We start from the raw sequence: 24,350 nt of genomic DNA on the forward strand, positions 1-24,350 counted from the left end.
TTTATGGTTTTGGTGACCCTGTCTTTGAATTGACAAAACATTACACACAACTCTTGTAAATGTACTGTCCTAACATACTCTAAATTTATGCTTTCGCCGTAAAACCTTTTTGAAATCGTAAAACGTGGTTAGATTAAGGAGATGTTTATCTTTCAAAGGGTGTAAAATAGTTGTATGTTTGAAAAATTTGAATTTTGACATTTATTCGGATTCAAATTTGCCGCTCTTGAAATGCACCTGCTGTTGATGGAGTGCACCACGGGTGGCACGCTAGCGTCCCACCTAGCCCATAGAGGTTAAAAGTGTTAGTCAGACAGCTCTCTTGACTCCCTGACCTCTTGTCTTTTGCAGGCTGGGCTGAATCTCACTGCCTGTCGTCATCAGGGTACTGCCATGACTTACCATGGTGAATTATGCAATACACTAAGGGGAGACACAGATTGGTGTGTGTGTAAGTAAGAAAGTGAGAGAGAACGAGAGAGAACGAGAGAGAGAGAGAGTGCAGTACAAAAAAAATGCATGAAATTAAATTAAATGTATGAAATGTATGCAATCACTACTGTAAGTCGCTCTGGATAAGAGCGTCTGCTAAATGACTAAAATGTAAAATGTAGAGAGAGAGAGAGAGAGAGAGAGAGAGAGAGAGAGAGAGAGAGAGAGAGAGAAATGTCCTATTCTCCATGGCGATATTAACCTCTATGGGCTAGGTGGGACGCTTGCATCCCACCTACTCAACAGCCAGTGGAATCCCGTGGCGCGTTATTCAAATTCCTCAAAAATGCAAAAAATTCAATTTTTCAAACATATGACTATTTTAAACCATTTTAAAGATAAGACTCTCGTTAATCTAACCACACTGTCCGATTTCAAAAAGGCTTTACAACGAAAGCAAAACATTAGATTATGTCAGCAGAGTACCCAGCCAGAAATAATCAGACACCCATTTTTCAAGCTAGCATATAATGTCACATAAACCCAAACCACAGCTAAATGTAGCACTAACCTTTGATGATCTTCATCAGATGACAACCCTAGGACATTATGTTATACAATACATGCATGTTTTGTTCAATCAAGTTCATATTTATATCAAAAACCAGCTTTTTACATTAGCATGTGACTAGCATGTGACTAGCATTCCCACCGAACACTGCCGGTGAATTTACTAAATTACTCACGATAAACGTTCACAAAAAGCAAAACAATTATTTTAAGAATTATAGATACAGAACTCCTCTATGCACTCGATATGTCCGATTTTAAAATAGCTTTTCGGTGAAAGCACATTTTGCAATATTCTCAGTAGATAGCCCGGCAACACAGGGCTAGCTATTTAGACACCCAGCAAGTTTAGCACTCATCAAAGTCAGATTTACTATAAGAAAAATGTTATTACCTTTGCTGTCTTCGTCAGAATGCACTCCTAGGACTTCTACTTCAATAACAAATGTTGGTTTGGTTCAAAATAATCCATAGTTATATCCAAACAGCGGCGTTTTGTTCGTGCGTTCAAGACACTATCCGAAAGGGTAAATAAGGGTGACGAGCATGGCGCAATTCGTGACAAATAAATTCTAAATATTCCATTACCGTACTTCGAAGCATGTCAACCGCTGTTTAAAATCAATTTTTATGCCATTTTTCTCATAAAAAAGCGATAATATTCCGACCGGGAATCTGCGTTTAGGTAAACAGACGAAAGAAAATAAAGCATTCGGTCGACTCGGGCACGCGCCTAAGCCCATAGTACTCTGATCGGCCACTTGCCAAAAGCGATAATGTGTTTCAGCCAGAGCCTGCCTCGATATCGTTCAGCTTTTTCCCGGGCTCTGAGAGCCTATGGGAGCCGTAGGAAGTGTCACGTTATTGCAAAGATCCTCAGTCTTCAATAAAAAGAGCCAAGATTAAACACAACTTGTCAGACAGGCCACTTCCTGCATGGAATCTTCTCAGGTTTTGGCCTGCCATATGAGTTCTGTTATACTCACAGACACCATTCAAACAGTTTTAGAAACTTTAGGGTGTTTTCTATCCAAAGCCAATAATTATATGCATATTCTAGTTACTGGGCAGGAGTAGTAACCAGATTAAATCGGGTACATTTTTTATCCGGCCGTGTCAATACTGCCCCCTAGCCCTAACAGGTTAAGAGAGTGGCCAATGCCAGAGGGGGGTAGTGAGTTTGTCCGAACGCCTCGTCTTCCATGGATTTGAGCTGGCTTTAGTGTGACATCCTCGTGTTTGGAGGTGAGGAGGGCAAGGGGCACAGAGATGGAAAGAGATGGAGGAGAGGACAGCAAGGGGCACAGAGATAGAAAGAGATGGAGGAGAAGACAGCAAGGGGCCAAAGACATAGAAAGAGATGGAGGAGAGGACAGCAAGGGGCCACAGAAATAGATAGCGGAGAGGACAGCAAGGGGCCACAGAGATAGAAAGAGATGGAGGAGGGGACAGCAAGGGGCCACATAGATAGAAATAGATGGAGGAGAGGACAGCAAGGGGCCACAGAGATAGAAAGAGATGGAGGAGGGGACAGCAAGGGGCCACATAGATAGAAAGAGATGGAGGAGGGGACAGCAAGGGGCCACAGAGATAGAAAGAGATGGAGGAGAGGACAGCAAGGGGCCACATAGATAGAAAGAGATGGAGGAGGGGACAGCAAGGGGCCACAGAGATAGAAAGATGGAGGAGGGGACAGCAAGGGGCCACATAGATAGAAAGAGATGGAGGAGGGGACAGCAAGGGGCCACAGAGATAGAAAGAGATGGAGGAGGGGACAGCAAGGGGCCACAGAGATAGAAAGAGATGGAGGAGGGGACAGCAAGGGGCCACAGAGATGGAAAGAGATGGAGGAGGGGACAGCAAGGGGCCACAGAGATGGAAAGAGATGGAGGAGGGGACAGCAAGGGGCCACATAGATAGAGAGTATTCACATCGATCCACTGTTGTGTATCATTTACACTGATGCAAATGGTCTCTACAGTAGGCATGTAAGACGCTACTAGGGCATTTTAAATGATTTAAATGTTTGAGTACTCACATTAAATTATTATCAAGTACTCGCAAAAAAAATCTAGGTTGAGAACATCAAATGCATGCACATTTATGTTAATTAGCCTAACGCCAGACATGACATTCTTCAACCATTAACCAAGGTTTCCAATATCATACCTGAGTCAACAATGAAAAGATGTGCAATTTGAAATGTATTTATTAAACATGACAAGGTAGGAGTAACATAAAGAACACAAATGTAACAAAATGTCACATGAGGAGATGCACATATTAGGGGTGTATGGTACATGTATTCGTACCGGACCGTTTGGTAGGGGGACCTCGAATGAATACATAAACAAATATTTTCAAAAATGTAAACACCAGGTCTATAGGTAATTCCTACACTGCGATGTATGCCATTCCCTCTTGGGTATATCTGAGCTGAAAAAAACACTGTAGGCTAATCCATTCAAATAACTAGAGCCTATGCACATGTTGTAATCAAAATTCAAATCATAACTGGAGCATTTCAAAGTCTCCTTTTGTGAGGCGCAGCCGGGAACTAGTTGTGTACGATGGAGAGTGTACGATGGAGAGTGGTGGGGTGGATAACCTCGGAGGATCCTCCATCATCTAACAGTACTTTACAACAACAATAGAAAGAGAGCTGTAGATAAAACCTTAACAGTATGTCGCCACTGATCAACGAGAATAGCCTATACAAGTGCCAACACCTCAAACGTTGACATATTTACGCAGACTTCATCCCAGCATTCCACCAACACCTCAAACATGTTGACATATTTACGCAGACTTCATCCCAGCATTCCACCAACACCTCAAACATGTTGACATATTTACGCAGACTTCATCCCAGCATTCCACCGGTGCGAGACGGAAATACAAAGAAACAAGGACACAACTTCGTCTCCCCTTTGTATTCAAGTAGCCCTGATTCTGATAGAGATAAAAATGACAGTACAGTATGCAGTACAGTATGCATTTCATGAGTGGCGCATGTAGCTTGTTGACAGCCAATCAAAATTCATCAAAGTAGCACTACAGTCATAGAACCTCCGTGTGTGGCAAAGAACGTTAGGAGGTTATATAATCAATAGAATAACGTTAGGAGGTTATATAATCAATAGAAGAACGTTAGGAGGTTATATAATCAATAGAAGAACGTTAGGAGGTTATATAATCAATAGAAGAACGTTAGGAGGTTATATAATCAATGGAAGAACGTTAGGAGGTTATATAATCAATAGAAGAACGTTAGGAGGTTATATAATCAATGGAAGAACGTTAGGAGGTTATATAATCAATAGAAGAACGTTAGGAGGTTATATAATCAATAGAAGAACGTTAGGAGGTTATATAATCAATAGAAGAACGTTAGGAGGTTATATAATCAATAGAAGAACGTTAGGAGGTTATATAATCAATAGAAGAACGTTAGGAGGTTATATAATCAATGGAAGAACGTTAGGAGGTTATATAATCAATGGAAGAACGTTAGGAGGTTATATAATCAATGGAAGAACGTTAGGAGGTTATATAATCAATAGAAGAACGTTAGGAGGTTATATAATCAATAGAAGAACGCTAGGAGGTTATATAATCAATAGAAGAACGTTAGGAGGTTATATAATCAATAGAAGAACGTTAGGAGGTTATATAATCAATGGAAGAACGTTAGGAGGTTATATAATCAATGGAAGAACGTTAGGAGGTTATGTAATCAATGGAAGAACGTTAGGAGGTTATATAATCAATAGAAGAACGTTAGGAGGTTATATAATCAATGGAAGAACGTTAGGAGGTTATATAATCAATGGAAGAACGTTAGGAGGTTATATAATCAATAGAAGAACGTTAGGAGGTTATATAATCAATGGAAGAACGTTAGGAGGTTATATAATCAATGGAAGAACGTTAGGAGGTTATATAATCAATGGAAGAACGTTAGGAGGTTATATAATCAATAGAAGAACGTTAGGAGGTTATATAATCAATAGAAGAACGTTAGGAGGTTATATAATCAATAGAAGAACGTTAGGAGGTTATATAATCAATAGAAGAACGTTAGGAGGTTATATAATCAATAGAAGAACGTTAGGAGGTTATATAATCAATAGAAGAACGTTAGGAGGTTATATAATCAATAGAAGAACGTTAGGAGGTTATATAATCAATAGAAGAACGCTAGGAGGTTATATAATCAATAGAAGAACGTTAGGAGGTTATATAATCAATAGAAGAACGTTAGGAGGTTATATAATCAATGGAAGAACGTTAGGAGGTTATATAATCAATAGAAGAACGTTAGGAGGTTATATAATCAATAGAAGAACGTTAGGAGGTTATATAATCAATAGAAGAACGTTAGGAGGTTATATAATCAATAGAAGAACGTTAGGAGGTTATATAATCAATAGAAGAACGTTAGGAGGTTATATAATCAATAGAAGAACGTTAGGAGGTTATATAATCAATAGAAGAACGCTAGGAGGTTATATAATCAATAGAAGAACGTTAGGAGGTTATATAATCAATAGAAGAACGTTAGGAGGTTATATAATCAATAGAAGAACGTTAGGAGGTTATATAATCAATAGAAGAACGTTAGGAGGTTATATAATCAATAGAAGAACGTTAGGAGGTTATATAATCAATGGAAGAACGTTAGGAGGTTATATAATCAATAGAAGAACGTTAGGAGGTTATATAATCAATAGAAGAACGTTAGGAGATTATATAATCAATAGAAGAACGTTAGGAGGTTATATAATCAATAGAAGAACGTTAGGAGGTTATATAATCAATAGAAGAACGTTAGGAGGTTATATAATCAAGCCAGGAAAGATTGTGCACATTTTAGTGAAGTTCAATCTTGTCCATCTCTGCGTGGGCTGCAATTCTTCTGTGCGTTACTGCTCCAGGAACTGCATGCACACAGATTAGAGAGGGATCATTGGTGAGGAGGCTATAAAACATATGCTGGGGTTAGAGTCTCTCTCTCAGGGCTGGCTCATTTTTTTCCTGGTCAGGTTACAAGGTCAGGGAAGAGCCAAGGCCCTAATCATGGCTAATAATATGGCTGGGTGGTAAATTGTACAAAAATATTCTAGCACAAGTCAACAACTTCGGGAGGGAAAGCCAAATAGATCTGACTTTCCCCTAGTTGTGAAAGTAAGAACTGTGTGTATAACATGTGCTTCATCCAGCCTCCATAACCACCATGCTGCTGATTACCTCTGTCGATTATGGATGAAGACTGTCATGAAAAGGAATAACCGTCATAACCGTTGTTTTATCATTCTTTTTTTCCTTTTTTTGTAGAACGAACAACTGACTTGGGACGACCGAGCATTGGTGTGGTTGAGTCCATTTACTCGGTAACATGGACTCTTTACAACATGATGAAACTTTGTTGCTTCTTGCTGAAAAAAACCAGGGTGTTGTAACAAACGAGTCCTTGGTTGCCTAGGCAATGCCCCCTTCCAGCAGCAGCAGCACATGCAGTCAGGGGTGGAGGAGAGGAGAAAATGTGCGTATTTTGGCAGACCAATAACCGGCATCCAAATTTCCATGACCGTCACGGCCCTAGTGGCAATCTGTCACAGTGTTGACATAGATAAACTAGGGGCACTATTTCCATTCACTTCAACAACTGCATCAGAGTCAATACCTGCAGGAGCAGAGATAAGAAAACATTTTCACAACGAACCAGCCAAAAAGCTGGCCCAACCATTCCAATGGACCTCTTTTTGTTAATTCACACGTTCTTTTGTTATTTTTATCAGCTGTATCTGTGTGTGTTTGTGTGCACCTCCTGAGTCCTTCCTCTCCTCTGTGCAGAGAGGCTTGTTTTAGCTTGTTTGCAGGACACAGTAACCCAGCAATACAACCATGAACTGAACTCTTTTACACAACTGTGTTCGACACACTGCCCTAGCAGAAAACCCCAAGTGTGACAGCTGGTAGGGGAGGTGACAAACCAGGCCAATTCCCTACTACATTATGAAGACACACACATAGAGAGATAGAGCTTCCCTCCCCATATAGACAGCTTCTCCAACCTATCAATGGTTCTAAAACATTTTGAATAAAAAGGCTCTCAAAAAGCGTCTGCCTGCAGCCGTTCCCAGATCTCATCTGTTATGTATCAGTTTTATCTAGCAGAGCGCTGACGGGTCATGTCCCTGGACAGACACAGCTCTCTCTCTCTCTCTGACTGCTGCCTGTCTGTGTGTGTGTGTGTGTGTGTGTGTGTGTGTGTGTGTGTCACAGCAACAGAGAAAACAGCCTTGAGCCCCTCTCGCTCTGCTAGTCACTGAGTCACACGCAACAGTACAAACTACTGAGAGATAAACATGACAACATACACACTCTGGTCTGTCTAGCCACTCAGAGCGCACACCTGGCTTACTGATACCGGGTTGAAACTGAGAAAAGAGATATTACAAAAATGTAACGTAAAGTGTTAATTGTTAAGTCAATTTCACTTGGACATTATACTGATTTACAGATTATAAAAGGGGGTGGGGGTCTGTGGGGGTCGATAATTCCATAACCTTTCATGTCCAATCCAAGGAACCAATCTTTATGAACACAATATCCTCTAGTATGAAAGACCATACGCTCAACAAAGTGAAACATGGGTCATTTTTTGTAGCGTTGAATGAGTGAACTGCTTGGATCTCAATATTAAGGTAAAGACCGCATTTAGTGTGGTTGGCCATGGTGAGCAAGGCAGTGATACAAGTCATTGATATCATGTGCACTGATTTGTGTATGGATTAATATAGCGATTGGTTCATAAGCTAGTGGTCTCACTATTACAGTGAGAGCAGTATTGGTTTAGGTTTATCAGTCAACAGCAACATGACCATCATATCTTCCATTCTCACCCACATGATTGGGCAATCTTGACCTTATTCTAAACCTTTAACCATTTAAGGCATTTACTTGAAGGCATTTATTTTACATCTTGAGAATCAGAAGTATTCTGAAACACTGGAATGCTTTCTAAGAATCCAACAGCGGTCATCTGACCAAGCCTCCCCACGACATTTATGCCCAAACCACGGGATAGTTCCAAACAATTCCATTTCAACTCCAGTTTATTCACAACTTGGGTTTGGATTTTTAGGTGGAAACATCCAATTCTTAGAGCTATTTTCAATTTCAGAAATTCTATGCCTCATTCAATGACTGTTTCATCTGGACCAGGACTGGTATTGACCCAACTCTGGCTGAAGAAGTAACCATGCCACTGGTAATAACCATGTAATAACCATATTGTTATAGATGCAGTACTTGGTAATATCTATGTTATAATGTTGCACAGTATACCGAAACTTTTCGATACCAAAACAATATGTACAGTTAGGTACTATAATTTTTGTTACGTTTGGTACTTCTGTCAAATGTGTCTTACGTGATTGAGAGGATCAAGTCTGTATCAGCATAGCCTCTTTATAGCGCCAAGAGCAAAGAGCCTAGTCCACTTAGTCATTCATTGCTAGAGCTGTCTGAGCTGCATTAGCTCCCCAGTCCCCACTCACGCTGCACAGAAGTTAACACACTTGAATAATGCAACACGGCATGTAGAAATGTTGAAACTTTTCATTACTGTTCACAAAACAATGTCAATACAGGCTTGACACTTTTACAATGCAAGACGAAACCGGTAGCTTCCAGCTTTAATTGTAGGCTAACTTTCCTTGCTAGCTTACAGCTGAATTCACAATCCTAGTACTTTGTTTGTGATAATATGCAAACCATAACACAAAATATGCTAATTTAAAAGCTCACAGGCACCAAAAATGTTACTTATTCACATTGTCTCCCATGCCACCAAAACATCATTCACTTCTTCGTCTTCCTTTGCCTCCCGTCTGGTTTCCACTAGATTCCCGAGTCACAAAGTCAGATTCCACAGCCACATTCTGCCATGCAAATTAAGCAAATAACGTCACTCATTTCTTAAAGAGACAGTGCACACTTTTCGAAAAGAACAGATTGCTTCTTCCATGCAAATGTTGTTAATAAGTACAATAAAAGAATACAGTATGTTCTCTTAGCAGTTTCCAATAAAATAAGTCCTAAAGTTTATCTGTCTAGATCAAGTGCCATTTTGTGACTTTAGCAATTTTTTTTTTTTTTGTGGTATATTTTTGGTATCATTTTGGTAATAAGTATCGTGATGGTATCGAGTATTGTGATACTAAACCTGGTATCGGTATCGAATGAAAAATGCTGATATTGTGACAAAACTATTATGTTATTAGCCATGTGGTCCCTACCTGCGTCGGGGGACAGGTATGTGGGAGGAGGGGTGGGAATTTCTCTCCTCAGGTGGCACTTGATGTCCGGTTTCCTGGAAACCATCGGGCACCAGCGGATTCCTCACTTTCGAGTGCATGTGTCTGTCCGGCTTCTGCCCGTTCAGGATCAGGCAGTGAGTGGGACTGCCGTTAGTAAGGACCCCAGTCAGACCACTGTTCCTCTCATCTGCCTCGCCACCACAACCCATCTGAAGGATGAAGAACAGTACACACACAGCAGAGAAATAGTTGCAGTCTCAGAACTGTTATGATGGTGCTTTTTAGTCCACATAGTCCACATTGTTATTTATTTATTTTTATTTCACCTTTATTTAACCAAGTAGGCCAGTTGAGAACAAGTTCTCATTTACAACTGCGACCTGGCCAAGATAAAGCAAAGCAGTGCGACAAAAACAACAACACAGAGTTACACATAAACAAACATACAGTCAATAACGCAATAGAAAAATCTATGTACAGTGTGTGCAAATGTAGAAGATTAGGGAGGTAAGGCAATAAATAGGCCATAGAGGCCTATTTATTAATAATTACAATTTAGCATTAACACTGGAGTGATAGATGTGCAGATGATGACGCGCAAGTAGAGATACTGGGGTGCAAAAGCAAGAAGATAAATAACAATATGGGGATGAAGTAGTTGGGTGTGCTATTTACAGATTGGCTGTGTACAGGTACAGTGATCGGTAAGCTGCTCTGACAGCTGGTGCTTAAAGTTAGAGAGGAAGATAGTCTCCAGCTTCAGTGATTTTTGCAGTTCGTTCCAGTCATTGGCAGCAGAGAACTGGAAGGAAGGCGGCCAAAGGAAGTGTTGGCTTTGGGGATGACCAGTGAAATATACCTGCTGGAGCGTGCTACGGGTGGGTGTTGCTATGGTGACCAGTGAGCTGAGATAAGGCAGGAATTTACCTAGCGAAGACTTATAGATGACCTGGAGCCAGTGGGTTTGGCGACGAATATGTAGCAAGGGCCAGCCGACGAGAGCATACAGGTCGCAGTGGTGGGTAGTATATGGGGCTTTGGTGACAAAACGGATGGCACTGTGATAGACTACATCCAATTTGCTGAGTAGAGTGTTGGAGGCTATTTTGTAAATGACATCGCCAAAGTCAAGGATCGGTAGGATAGTCATTACGAGGGTATGTTTGAGGGCATCTAGCTTAGATTGTAGGACAGCCGGGGTGATTGTAGGACGGCATATCCCAGTTTAGGTCACCTAACAGTACGAACTCTGAAGATAGATGGGGGGCAATCAATTCACATATGGTGTTCAAGGTACAGCTGGGGGTTGAGGGGGGTATATAATAAGCGGCAACAGTGAGAGACTTGTTTCTGGAAAGGTGGATTTTTAAAAGATTTTTAAAAGACCTGGATAGTATGACAGAACTCTGCAGGCTATGTCTGCAGTAGATTGCAACTCCGCCCCCTTTGTCAGTTCTATCTTGTCGGAAAATGTTGTAGTTGGGGATGGAATTTTCAGGATTTTTGGTGGCCTTCCTAAGCCAGGATTCAGACTCGGCTAGGACATCAGGGTTGGCGGAGTGTGCTAAAGCAGTGAATAAAACAAACTTGGGGAGGAGGCTTCGGATGTTAACATGCATGAAACCATGGCTTTTACAGTTACAGAAGTCAACAAATGAGAGCGCCTGGGGAATAGGAGTGGTGCTGGGGCTGCAGGGCCTGGGTTAACCTCTACATCCCCAGAGGGACAGAGGAGGAGTAGGGTAAGGGTATGGCTAAAGGCTATAAGAACTGGTCATCTAGTGCGTTCGGAACAGAGAGTAAAAGGAGCAGGTTTCTGGGCGTAGAAGAATAGATTCAAGGCATAATGTACAGACAAGGGCGTGAGTACAGTGGAGGTAAACCTAGGCATTGAGTGACGATGAGAGAGGTTTTATCTCTAGAGGCACCAGTTAAGCCAGGTGAGGTCACCGCATGTGTGGGGGGTGGGACAAAAGGGTTATCTAAGGCATAATGGGCAGGGCTGGGGGCTCTACAGTGAAATAAGGCAATAATCACTAAGCAAAACAGCAATAGACAAGGCATATTGACATTAGGGAGAGGCATGTGTAGCCGAGTGATCATAGGGTCCAATGAGTAGCAATAGGTGAGTCAGGGAGACGATTCAGTAGTTGCTACTATGCTAGGCGAGCTGGAGACACAGCGATTCAGACAACTAGCGGGCCAGGGCTAGCAGATGGGCCTTTGGCGATGTCGCAACGGAAGAGCCTGTTGGAACCACCACGGGCGATTACGTCGGCAGACCAGTCGTGATGGATCGGCGGGGCTCTGTGTCGGCAGTAAAGTGTCCAGGCCAATTAGCAAAAGAGGTATTGTAGCCCAAGAATTAGCTGGTGGACCTCTTTGGCAAGCCGGGAGATGGGCCTAGCTCGAGGCTAGCTCAAGGCTAACTGGCGCTTGCTTCAGGACAGAGACGTTAGCCAGGAGTAGCCACTCGGATTGCAGCTAGCTAGCTGCGATGATCCGGTGTAAAGGTTCAGAGCTTGCGGTAGGAATCCGGAGATGTGGTAGAGAAAAAGCAGTCCGATATGCTCTGAGTTGATATCGCGCTGTGCAGACTGGCAGGTATTGACCGAGCTGGGGCTGGCTGATGTCCGAGTTAACGGTGAAGACCGCTAGCAGTGGCTAACTGACTACTAGCTAGTACCTAGTTAGCTGGCTAGCTTCTGATGGGTGTTCCAGTTCTAAAGTATAAAAATAGCCGATCCGTACCACATTGGGTGAGGTGGGTTGCAGGAGAGTATATTCAGTCCGTAGATGGGAAGTGAGATTAAAATATATACGTAATATTTACTAGAAAAAAAAGCGAGGAAAACGATATTTACACGGGACAGGACGGGACAAGACAAAACACACGTCCGACTGCTACACCATCTTTGAGAATGGTCGTGACAGTTTTAGGCCCAATCTACCTCTTTATTTTGGCTACATTGTTGGGAAAGAGATGTTGTTTAGAGATTTTGTGTCCAAAGAAATAGAAGCTGTGTCAGTTACACTAAATCATGTCCAACCATTAGGAGGCACTGACCACTAGAATCTATAGCCTATTGTTTAAAGTAGGGTTCCCCAACTGGCAGCCACATGTGATTTTATTTTGCCCCCCTAGTTTTCTGAGCAAAAATGTATAATTAATGACCAACTTCTTGTAGCATTCACTAATAATGACCAACGTCTTGTAGCATTCACTAATATTGACCAACTTCTTGCAGCGTTCACTAATAATGACCAACTTCTTGTAGCATTCACTAATAATGACCAACTTCTTGCAGCATTCACTGATAATGACCAACTTCTTGTAGCATTCACTAATAATGTCCAGCTTCTTGTAGCATTCACTAATAATTACCAACTTCTTGCAGCAGGCATTACATAATGACCAACATCTTGTAGCATTCACTAATAATTACCAAATTCTTGTAACATTCACTAATAATGACCAACTTCTTGCAGCATTCACTGATAATGACCAACTTCTTGTAGCGTTCACTAATAATGACCAACTTCTTGCAGCATTCACTGATAATGACCAACTTCTTGCAGCATTCACTAATAATGGCCAACTTCTTGCAGCATTCACTAATAATGACCAACATCTTGTAGCATTCACTAATAATGACCAATGTCTTGTAGCATTCACTAATTATGACCAACGTCTTTTGGCATTCACTAATAATGACCAACTTCTTGCAGCGTTCACTAATAATGACCAACGTCTTGTAGCATTCACTAATAATGACCAACTTCTTGCAGCATTCACTAATAATGACCAACTTCTTGCAACATTCACTAATAATCACGGTCTTGTAGCATTCAATACTAATGACCAACTTTTTGCAGCATTCACTAATAATGACCAACTTCTTGCAGCATTCACTAATAATCACAGTCTTGTTGCGATCAATAATAATGACCAACTTCTTGCAGCATTCACTAATAATGACCAACGTCTTGCAGCATTCACTAATAATGACCAACTTCTTGCAGCGTTCACTAATAATGACCAACTTCTTGTAGCATTCACTAATAATGACCAACTTCTTGCAACATTCACTAATAATCACCGTCTTGTCGCATTCACTAATAATGACCAACTTCTTGCAGCATTCACTAATAATGACCAACATCTTGCAGCATTCACCAATAATGACCAACTTCTTGTAGCATTCACTAATAATGACCAACTTCTTGTAGCATTCACTAATAATGACCAACTTCTTGCAACATTCACTAATAATCACCGTCTTGTAGCATTCACTAATAATGACCAACATCTTGCAGCATTCACTAATAATCACCGTCTTGTAGCATTCACTAATAATGACCAATGTCTTGTAGCATTCACTAATTATGACCAACGTCTTTTGGCATTCACTAATAATGACCAACTTCTTGCAGCGTTCACTAATAATGACCAACGTCTTGTAGCATTCACTAATAATGACCAACTTCTTGCAGCATTCACTAATAATGACCAACTTCTTGCAACATTCACTAATAATCACGGTCTTGTAGCATTCAATACTAATGACCAACTTTTTGCAGCATTCACTAATAATGACCAACTTCTTGCAGCATTCACTAATAATCACAGTCTTGTTGCGATCAATAATAATGACCAACTTCTTGCAGCATTCACTAATAATGACCAACGTCTTGCAGCATTCACTAATAATGACCAACTTCTTGCAGCGTTCACTAATAATGACCAACTTCTTGTAGCATTCACTAATAATGACCAACTTCTTGCATAATTCACTAATAATCACCGTCTTGTAGCATTCACTAATAATGACCAACATCTTGCAGAATTCACTAATAATGACCAACATCTTGCAGCATTCACCAATAATGACCAACTTCTTGTAGCATTCACTAATAATGACCAACTTCTTGTAGCATTCACTAATAATGACCAACTTCTTGCAACATTCACTAATAATCACCATCTTGTAGCATTCACTAATAATGACCAACATCTTGCAGCATTCACTAATAATCACCGTCTTGTAGCATTCACTAATAATGACCAACTTCTTGTAGCATTCACTAATAATGACCAACTTCTTGCAACATTCACTAATAATCACCGTCTTGTAGCATTCACTAATAATGACCAACATCTTGCAGCATTCACTAATAATCACCGTCTTGTAGCATTCACTAATAATGACCAATGTCTTGTAGCATTCACTAATTATGACCAACGTCTTTTGGCATTCACTAATAATGACCAACTTCTTGCAGCGTTCACTAATAATGACCAACGTCTTGTAGCATTCACTAATAATGACCAACTTCTTGCAGCATTCACTAATAATGACCAACTTCTTGCAACATTCACTAATAATCACGGTCTTGTAGCATTCAATACTAATGACCAACTTTTTGCAGCATTCACTAATAATGACCAACTTCTTGCAGCATTCACTAATAATCACAGTCTTGTTGCGATCAATAATAATGACCAACTTCTTGCAGCATTCACTAATAATGACCAACGTCTTGCAGCATTCACTAATAATGACCAACTTCTTGCAGCGTTCACTAATAATGACCAACTTCTTGTAGCATTCACTAATAATGACCAACTTCTTGCATAATTCACTAATAATCACCGTCTTGTAGCATTCACTAATAATGACCAACATCTTGCAGAATTCACTAATAATGACCAACATCTTGCAGCATTCACCAATAATGACCAACTTCTTGTAGCATTCACTAATAATGACCAACTTCTTGTAGCATTCACTAATAATGACCAACTTCTTGCAACATTCACTAATAATCACCATCTTGTAGCATTCACTAATAATGACCAACATCTTGCAGCATTCACTAATAATCACCGTCTTGTAGCATTCACTAATAATGACCAACTTCTTGTAGCATTCACTAATAATGACCAACTTCTTGTAGCATTCACTAATAATGACCAACTTCTTGTAGCATTCACTAATAATGACCAACTTCTTGTAGCATTCAATACTTATGACCAACTTCTTGTAGCATTCACTAATAATGACCAAAAATCAGGCATTATATAAAATTAACACAGGTCTCATAAACAATCTCTCAAGCACAAGCCCACGTGCTAGTCAGTAGCCAGCTAATCTTTATAATTAAAGTCTAGCCAACTTGGATCTATTTGCTAGCTAACAAGTTAGAACAGTTGACTTGTTATGAACACACCCTTCTGACCGTCTCCAACAGTATGCTAGCTTGTCCACTTTGTTCAGATGTTGAAATCAAGTGGCCTACCTTATTTATCAGAATGAGAACGAGTTGTTAATTCCTTACATAATATTTTTTTATGCTCATTGCACATTTATAAAACACAGACTAGACAGCTAGCATAACAGTCTGTGGCTAAAATGCTTCTAGTGGTACCCGTGCGCGACAGAAACTGAGCATTAATTTTCCAGAATCAATGTTCCTTGATACTCCAGTTTTAATAGGGTCTGCTCTTTGCGCAATTTGAGGAGTTGAGACATATAAAGGGTTCCCATCTATTACAGTAAAACCACCCAAGAAATATATTTTGGGGAAAACAGCTAACTTTCTGCATTTCAACACATTTTGACATGGGGCAGAGATAAAAATGTGAAGTTTTAAAGCTAATTTCCTAGAATTCTACACATTTTGCCATTGGGTAGAGAGGAAAGATCATTTGCACTATTTCACAATATGGTGGGGTAAAAATCGGTATATTGCTTGTATGAATGTAAGCATGTTCATGTCATCCAATACATGTTCATGTCATCACCAATCAACTTCATTACAAATGACTTTGACCCACCACCGATTTCTCTATGCTAGCTATGCTACCAGATATACGAATGGGAGTTAGCATTTAGCAGTCCAGTCACTTCTTCTAAACCTGAAAATGGACTACTTCTAAATGTTATGCAGTGAAAACAGCCAAATGTATTTCAATCGGACTTTGGTAACCACATTGTGGGCCTGTTACAATGCATCAATCATGACGGTTTTGACGAATATCATCTTTGTTAGATCAGATTTGTTGACTGTGCGCCAATCCAGCATCCTTCTTCTATCCCCCATGGTCTGCGTTCCATTGACCTCTTTACCACATCTATTACAACACAGAAAAGCTGTTTTTAACATATTTATTTACTATTTTTTGGAAGGAATACTATTTCACTCATTAACTAGGTTTCCATCCAATTGGCAACAGATTTTCATGTGAATATTCAAAAATGTGCATAAAGAAAATATGCACATTTTCCCACTAGTGGTGTGTTTCCACCTAATGGACTTGTTCGCAGATAAAAAAATATATATATACTTATCCGCTTTAGTTTTCATGTACCTAATAAAAATCTCAAGTTCAATGTGTTTCCAACACATTTTCAACTCTACCGATAGTTTTGCAACAACAACTGTTTCGTTAAAAATAGCAAATGTGCTTACTCTAGTCTTGGCACGTGCATTCTAACCAAAAGCTTGCAGATACAGTGCGAGAAGCTGTGCTGGTAGGCTAATCTCCATGATGAGGTTATTATGGATAGCAGTGAGAACATTTTTATTTGTCAAACGGCAGTCAAGCATCGATCATCATGCCACCAAAATAAGACTGTGAAGTTCATCATAACTTATTTAATCTGTAGCCTAATAAACTGCATGGTTTCCCGAGTGATATTGGGAGGACCACAATCCATACCATCGCATGACTCCAAGTTTACTTTGATATCATGATTATTATATAAATAGTTGCGCATAAAGGCCTTTCCAACAATTTTACCGACACAACAAGATCCCACCATGTTGAACTAATAAATTATCTGTCAGCATCTCGAAAATTGTACTACCTATCGAAACTACCTGTTTCCATCACAGCTGTCGTGATTTTTTTTATACGGTATGACTTTACTCGCATTAAAACTGTGGATGGAAACGTAGTTAGTGTAATTAATTATACTGTGCTTAATGCTCTAGCTTAGCTAATGAACTACCTATGTTGGTTGCGTCGTGCATGACCAGAATGACACGTCGATGAACCACTGAAGGCACACCCCATTTCTGTTGGAAAATTGAGGATGAGGAGTTGGACAGTTTTTCGTGTCCTAACGACTGTTAAAGCTAATTTCCTACAATTCTACACATTTTTGCCATTGCTTACCCTGTTGGGGATAGGGGGCAGTATTTGCACGGCCGGATAAAAAACGTACCCGATTTAATCTGGTTACTACTCCTGCCCAGTAACTAGAATATGCATATAATTATTGGCTTTGGATAGAAAACACCCTAAAGTTTCTAAAACTGTTTGAATGGTGTCTGTGAGTATAACAGAACTCATATGGCAGGCAAAAACCTGAGAAGATTCTGTACAGGAAGTGCCCTCTCTGACCATTCCTTGGGCTTCTTGGCTCTGTTTATTGAAAACTTAGGATCTTTGCTGTAACGTGACACTTCCTACGAGCCGTAGGAAGTGTCACGTTACAGCAAAGATCCTAAGTTTCATAGGCTCTCAGAACCCGGGAAAAAGCTGAATGATGTAATTCCAGCCGCTGGCTGAAACACTTTAGCGCCTTTGGATAGTGGTCGATCAGAGGACCATCAGACTGAGGCTCGTGCACGAGGAGATGCCATGTTTTTATTTTCTCTCTCTTTGAACGTAAACACGCTTTCCCGGTCGGAATATTATCGCTTTTTTTACGAGAAAAATTGCATAAAAATTGATTTTAAACAGCGGTTGACCTTCTTCGAAGTACGGTAATGGAATATTTAGACATTTTTTGTCACGAAACGCGTCGTGCGCGTCACCCTTCTTTATACTTCGGATAGTGTCTTGAACGCACGAACAAAACAGAGGATATTTGAACATAACTATGGATTATTTTGAACCAAACCAACATTTGTTATTGAAGTAGAAGTCCTGGGAGTGCATTCTGACGAAGAACAGCAAAGGTAATAACATTTTTCTTATAGTAAATCTGACTTTGGTGAGGGCTAAACTTGGTGGGTGTCTAAATAGCTAGCCCTGTGATGCCGGGCTATCTACTTAGAATATTGCAAAATGTGCTTTCCCCCGAAAAGCTATTTTAAAATCGGACATAGCGAGTGCATAGAGGAGTTCTGTATCCATAATTCCTAAAATAATTGTTATGTTTTTTTGTGAACATTTATCGTGAGTAATTTAGTAAATTCACCGGAAGTTTGCGGGGGGTATGCTAGTTCTGAACGTCACATGCTAATGTAAAAAGCTGGTTTTTGATATAAATATAAACTTGATTGAACAAAACATGCATGTATTGTATAACATAATGTCCTAGGTGTGTCATCTGATGAAGATCATCAAAGGTTAGTGCTGCATTTAGCTGTGGTTTGGGTTTATGTGACATTATATGCTAGCTTGAAAAATGGGTGTCTGATTATTTCTGGCTGGGTACTCTGCTGACATAATCTAATGTTTTGCTTTCGTTGTAAAGCCTTTTTGAAATCGGACAGTGTGGTTAGATTAACGAGAGTCTTGTCTTTAAAATGGTGTAAAATAGTCATATGTTTGAGAAATTGAAGTAATAGCATTTCTAAGGTATTTGAATAACGCGCCACAGGATTCCACTGGCTGTTACGTAGGTGGGACGAAATATATGTGAGTATAACAGAACTCATTTGGCAGGCCAAAACCTGAGAAGATTCCAAACAGGAAGCGCTCTCTCTGACTATTTCTTGGCCTTCTTGATCATCTCTATCCAAAACAGGGGATCTCTGGCATAACGTGACATTTTCTAACACTCCCATAGGCTCTCAGAAGGCGCCAGAACGGTGAATGATGACTTTGCAGGCCATGGCTGAAAAACAGTAGCGCATTTGGATAGTGGTCGATCTGAGAACAATGAGACTGGGGCGCTCGTGCACGAGACTCCACAATGTTTACATTTTCAGTCTTTGAACGAAAACAACGACTCCCGGTCGGAATATTATTATTATGATTTTAAACAGCATTTGGCATGCTTCGAAGTACGGTAATGGAATATTTTTTTATTTTTTGTCACGAAACGCGCCGGGCGGGTCACCCTTCTTTACCCTTCGGATAGTGTCTTGAACGCACGAACAAAACGCCGCTATTTGGATATAACTGTGGATTATTTGGAACCAAACCAACATTTGTTATTGAAGTAGAAGTCCTGGGAGTGCATTCTGACAAAGAACAGCAAAGGTAATCCAATTTTTCTTATAGTAAATCTGAGTTTGGTGAGGGCCAAACTTGGTGGGTGTCAAAATAGCTAGCCTGTGATGGCCGGGCTATCTACTCAGAATATTGCAAAATGTGCTTTCACCGAAAAGCTATTTTAAAATCGGACATAGCGATTGCATAAAGGAGTTCTGTATCTATAATTCTTAAAATAATTGTTATGTTTTTTGTGAACGTTTATCGTGAGTAATTTAGTAAATTCACCGGAAGTGTTCGGTGGGAATGCTAGTCACATGCTAATGTAAAAAGCTGGTTTTTGATATAAATATGAACTTGATTGAACAAAACATGCATGTATTGTATAACATAATGTCCTAGGAGTGTCATCTGATGAAGATCATCAAAGGTTAGTGCTGCATTTAGCTGTGGTTTTGGTTTTTGTGACATTATATGCTAGCTTGAAAAATGGGTGTCTGATTATTTCTGGCTGGGTACTCTGCTGACATAATCTAATGTTTTGCTTTCGTTGTAAAGCCTTTTTGAAATCGGACAGTGTGGTTAGATTAACGAGAGTCTTGTCTTTAAAATGGTGTAAAATAGTCATATGTTTGAGAAATTGAAGTAATAGCATTTGTAAGGTATTTGAATATCGCGCTGTTGAGTAGGTGGGACGCAAGCGCAAGCGTCCCACCTAGCCCATAGAGGTTAATATTGGGACTTACATGTCCCCCAATCCCCCGTGGCAATTTCACCTACAGTGAAATGCTTTTATGAAATGATTATAACAGTGACCGCCGGTAATTTGACTGACCTAATCATTTCCAAATCATCTAAAAGTATCTTAAATTGATCGTGAAGCTCAAAAATGTAACAAGAAAAATTCCCATGACTTGAATGGGATTTGTGCCACAAACGCAAAAAATTTTAGCATGTGGAAACAGTGCTAGGGAAACTAAACCAAAGCATGGATTGCTGTCATATCTTGTCAATAGACTGCTTACAGGGTAAGGAAACCAATATGTTATTTTGTAATTCCGTTGAACAATCCCTTCACGGAGCACATTAACCCTCTGTAATCCTCCCGCTCACACATCGCCATCTGACAACACTTTGACAATAGGCTATAATACCAAACAAAGTGATAGCATGTAGGATGGCTAAACAAAAATGAAGGTTTCTCAAAAACGTTTAGGCATATGACATCCCCTAGATATTCATGGTAGGACATTGTCCACTCTCTAATATCTATATGTGGGTGTGTGAATGTCTTGAGACAATACAATATATCTGACATGCATTGTTGTTTAAAAAAATATATATATAATTTCAAGCAACACTTGAAGATAGTTTTTCTTCCCTTCAAAGCAGGGTCTTGGTCAATGATATAAACCATGGATTGCTAATGCTATATGTTGGACATTAAGAGGCTTTGAAGCCACCGGTCGGCCATATTGGCATTCCCCAGTAGGAGCAGTCCTCCATAAGATTTAATGCAATTCTACAGTATTTCAATTAAACTTTTCAAGATGAAAATTACAGGTATTTAAGTTTTTTTTGTAGTGGGGCAGTAACATTTGTAAGATCTAAAAATTATACTTTAAGGAAAATGTTTTTATATATTTTTCAAATATACATAAGGCTTCTGTAATATAATAAATATGGCAAAAAAGTAATGTAGATATTAATAAATGCAATTCTATAGCTTCCAAAATATTTGTTGCAATGGTGGGGTATGAAAATGTATGCACTCTATTGTAAGTCGCTCTGGTTAAGATCATCTGCTAAACGACTGAAATGTGAGGGAGTGAATAGACGGATTCAACACAGCGCCCCCAATCAGTCATCTAGTGTATATTATCTGAATCATTGGTCTCGATGCCTCCATGCTGAAATTCTGGCAGGCAAAGCGGTCGCTATGGGGGAGGGGAAATTAGTTTGGAGTCCCAGCCCTTTTTCCTTTAAACTTTGAACATGCAATGAGCCGCCATTTTAACAGATTATATTCGTCATACATACTAGTTGCATTTCGGGTATAATTAACTTGGGTTAGTCGTATAGCCTGCCTGACCTATATTTTCACTTTAAAAAGTAACCGATTCATGTCATTAGTAAAGTCAGAGCGGCTGGTTCTGTAGTTTGTTTCCCCGTGCACGCAACAGTAGGCTTTTAGGAGAAAAAAATGTCTAATGTGAAAACTCGATTGATGCATAATTGAATAGGGGGGAGATGAATAACACATTACACATTTGCTTTTAATCTAGCATGCAATGGATATGACAGTGTAATAGCACCTACTATTTTCCGGTGCGCGTATTTTTCTTTCCCTGACGACAGGTCATTCCCATTGAGGATAATGTCCTGGTTTGTACATTCTCTCAAAGTGCCATCGTCTAGCACGAATGTGCAGAAAACTGCTCCTGATGCGGGCCCGCTCCCGCACGCCAGAATGACACCGCTGTCAGTAGTGGTGACACTCATTTCGCTTCCCTTGGAACCCTCTGCATGCTGGTCAATACCGGCTTGTTTCGAAGCGCCCCCGACCAGTATTTCAGCCGGAGACATGTCAAGCAAACGTTTAGAATTCATCGTCTGACCGGAGTGGTGACTAAAGAAAGATTACCCGCTTTCTATACCTTTTCGTCCAGAAATTTGGAAGAAAATACATTCAGGCCTGTCTTGAGTGGATCCCCGTGTGTTACCACTATTCTAAGGTATGGACTTCTCCACCAGCCGAGACAACTTAAAAAGCCGACACAGTCAATTTGAAATATTAAAGATTGTTTAGCTTTTTTTCCTCAAAAAAATGCCACGCCCCCACTCCCCTGCGCGTGCAGCCAGGCGAGATTCACAAGGCACCGCCTTCAATTCACTGCTATTGGTCCGCTGCCATCGCAAGCCAGAAGCCAATGGGTAGTTTGGAATGTGTCACTCACTTTTTTTCTGTGCAGATTGTGGGGGTGTGTCGCTCCAGTTTGCCGGCCGGCCGGTGAAAAGGGAGAAATGAAAACAACAAGTAGCCAGCCTAGCCCTAGATTTACTGTGTGCTTCGCTAAAGTCGAAGCAGGAGGCCTATGTCTGTGCAGAGTGTAGCCTATGCATTTAGCCTAACTTCTTCAAGCTACAGAATATTCCAAAGCACAACATTAATAAATTGATACGTTTGTGCAACTACCATTTTCACCATGCCATGTTTTTAACCATATCAGTTTGCCTATGCCGTTTTATCAGTGTTTTCGGAACTATAGTGGTCGTGGTTACAACGAATGCTGCTGAATATTCGGTTAGTCCTGCAACATTGTTTCCCGACTTGAAGCTGCTACATTGTTGCAGTTTTATTACAACGTTATTATAATGTAACAATTGCATTTATCTTGCAGCAAGATAATCATATAGCCTTGCCGGTATTCCCATACTGAGTACGCAATGCGGTCGGGGTACGCCAAATAAAAATGTGATTCACATTTTTTTTATTGTAAGCCTGCAAAAAACAACATTTGAGAGTGCGCTGACCCTGGTGCTAGAGGTTGTACGCAGCTGGAGGTTGAATGTTTGAAGGGGTACTGGACTATAAAAAGTTTGGGAACCACTGGGCCTATTGGGGAGACCGGTGATAATCATATAGCCTCGGCCTATAGTGTATTTTCATCCAAACATCAATTTCAAATAATACAATTTCTTAATTACCCCAAATTTTTACCACGGAAGTCACTGTTACATTTAACCCCACAGCCTGTTACAATTAATCCCGCCTACGTGGTTAAACGATGTATGTCCTAGAAACATAGTTAGAGTGTGTAATGGTAGCTGAGATATGTATATTGTTTGTATAAAAATAGTATTAATCTATCTCAAATAATCTTTTCATGAACAAGCGAAAGACTGAAAGTGTTACTTTGCCGTGGTCTCCCCTACTTTTGATTTTTTACTTCAAGTAGGGTCGTTGTAACGTTTATCAATCTAATGATTTAATACACTATTACAGTTCCCTGTCAAATACTTATTTCGATGTATCACATTGGGATTCACTCTGGGAGTGACTACTAGGGGAAAAAAACAATCACACAGTGCTGTCTGAGACAGGCAGTGGTGGAAAAAGTATCCAATTGTCATACTTGAGTAAAAGTAAAGATACCTTAATAGAAAATGACTCAAGTAAAAGTGAATTTCAGTCACCCAGTAAAATAATGCTTGAGTAAAAGTGTAAAATTATTTGGTTTGAAATATACTTAAGTATTAAAAGTAAATGCACTTGCTAAAATATACTGAAGTATCAAAAGTAAAATTATAAATAATTTCAAATCCCATACATAAAGCAAACCAGACTACGTCATTTTCTTGTTTTTTAAAATTTATTTATGGATAGGCGGGGGCATGATCCAACACTCAGATGTCATTTACAAACAAAGTATGTGTTTAGTGAGTCTGCCACATCAGAGGCAGCAGGGATGACAAGGGATGTTCTCTTGATAAGTGTGTGAATTAGGCAATTTCCCTTTTCTGCTAAGCATTCAAAATGTAACGAGTGCTTTTGGGTGTCAGGAAAAATGTATGGAGTAAAAAGTGCATATGTCACGACTTCCGCCGAAGTCGGCTCCTCTCCTTGTTCGGGCTGTGTTCGCGATCGACGTCACCGGCTTTCTAGCCATCGCCGCTCCATTTTTCTATTATCCATTTGTCTTGTCTTGTTTCCATACACACCTGGTTTTCATTTCCCCAATCAATCTACTTGTATTTAACCCTCTGTTTCCCATCATGTTTTGTGTGTAATTGTTTCATGTTTTTTTGGTGTTTGATTTACGCGCTTTACTTTGGATTATGTTCCG

General features: G+C 40.0%; 1 protein-coding gene across 1 annotated transcript in view; it reads right to left on the bottom strand.

Moving 5' to 3' along the window:
* LOC106566587 (zinc finger protein 704) overlaps nucleotides 1-22,356 on the bottom strand; it is a 115,854-nt gene extending 93,498 nt beyond the window's left edge. Inside the window, 2 exon segments of the mRNA XM_014134727.2 lie at nucleotides 9,309-9,538; nucleotides 21,823-22,356. Of these exon segments, the coding sequence (XP_013990202.2) occupies nucleotides 9,309-9,538; nucleotides 21,823-22,113 (521 nt within the window). The 5' untranslated portion in view covers nucleotides 22,114-22,356.
* Nucleotides 22,357-24,350: the final 1,994 nt, after the last annotated feature.

The sequence above is a fragment of the Salmo salar genome, chromosome ssa13 (genome assembly GCF_905237065.1).
Source record: "Salmo salar chromosome ssa13, Ssal_v3.1, whole genome shotgun sequence".
NCBI classification, from domain to species: Eukaryota; Metazoa; Chordata; class Actinopteri; order Salmoniformes; family Salmonidae; genus Salmo; species Salmo salar.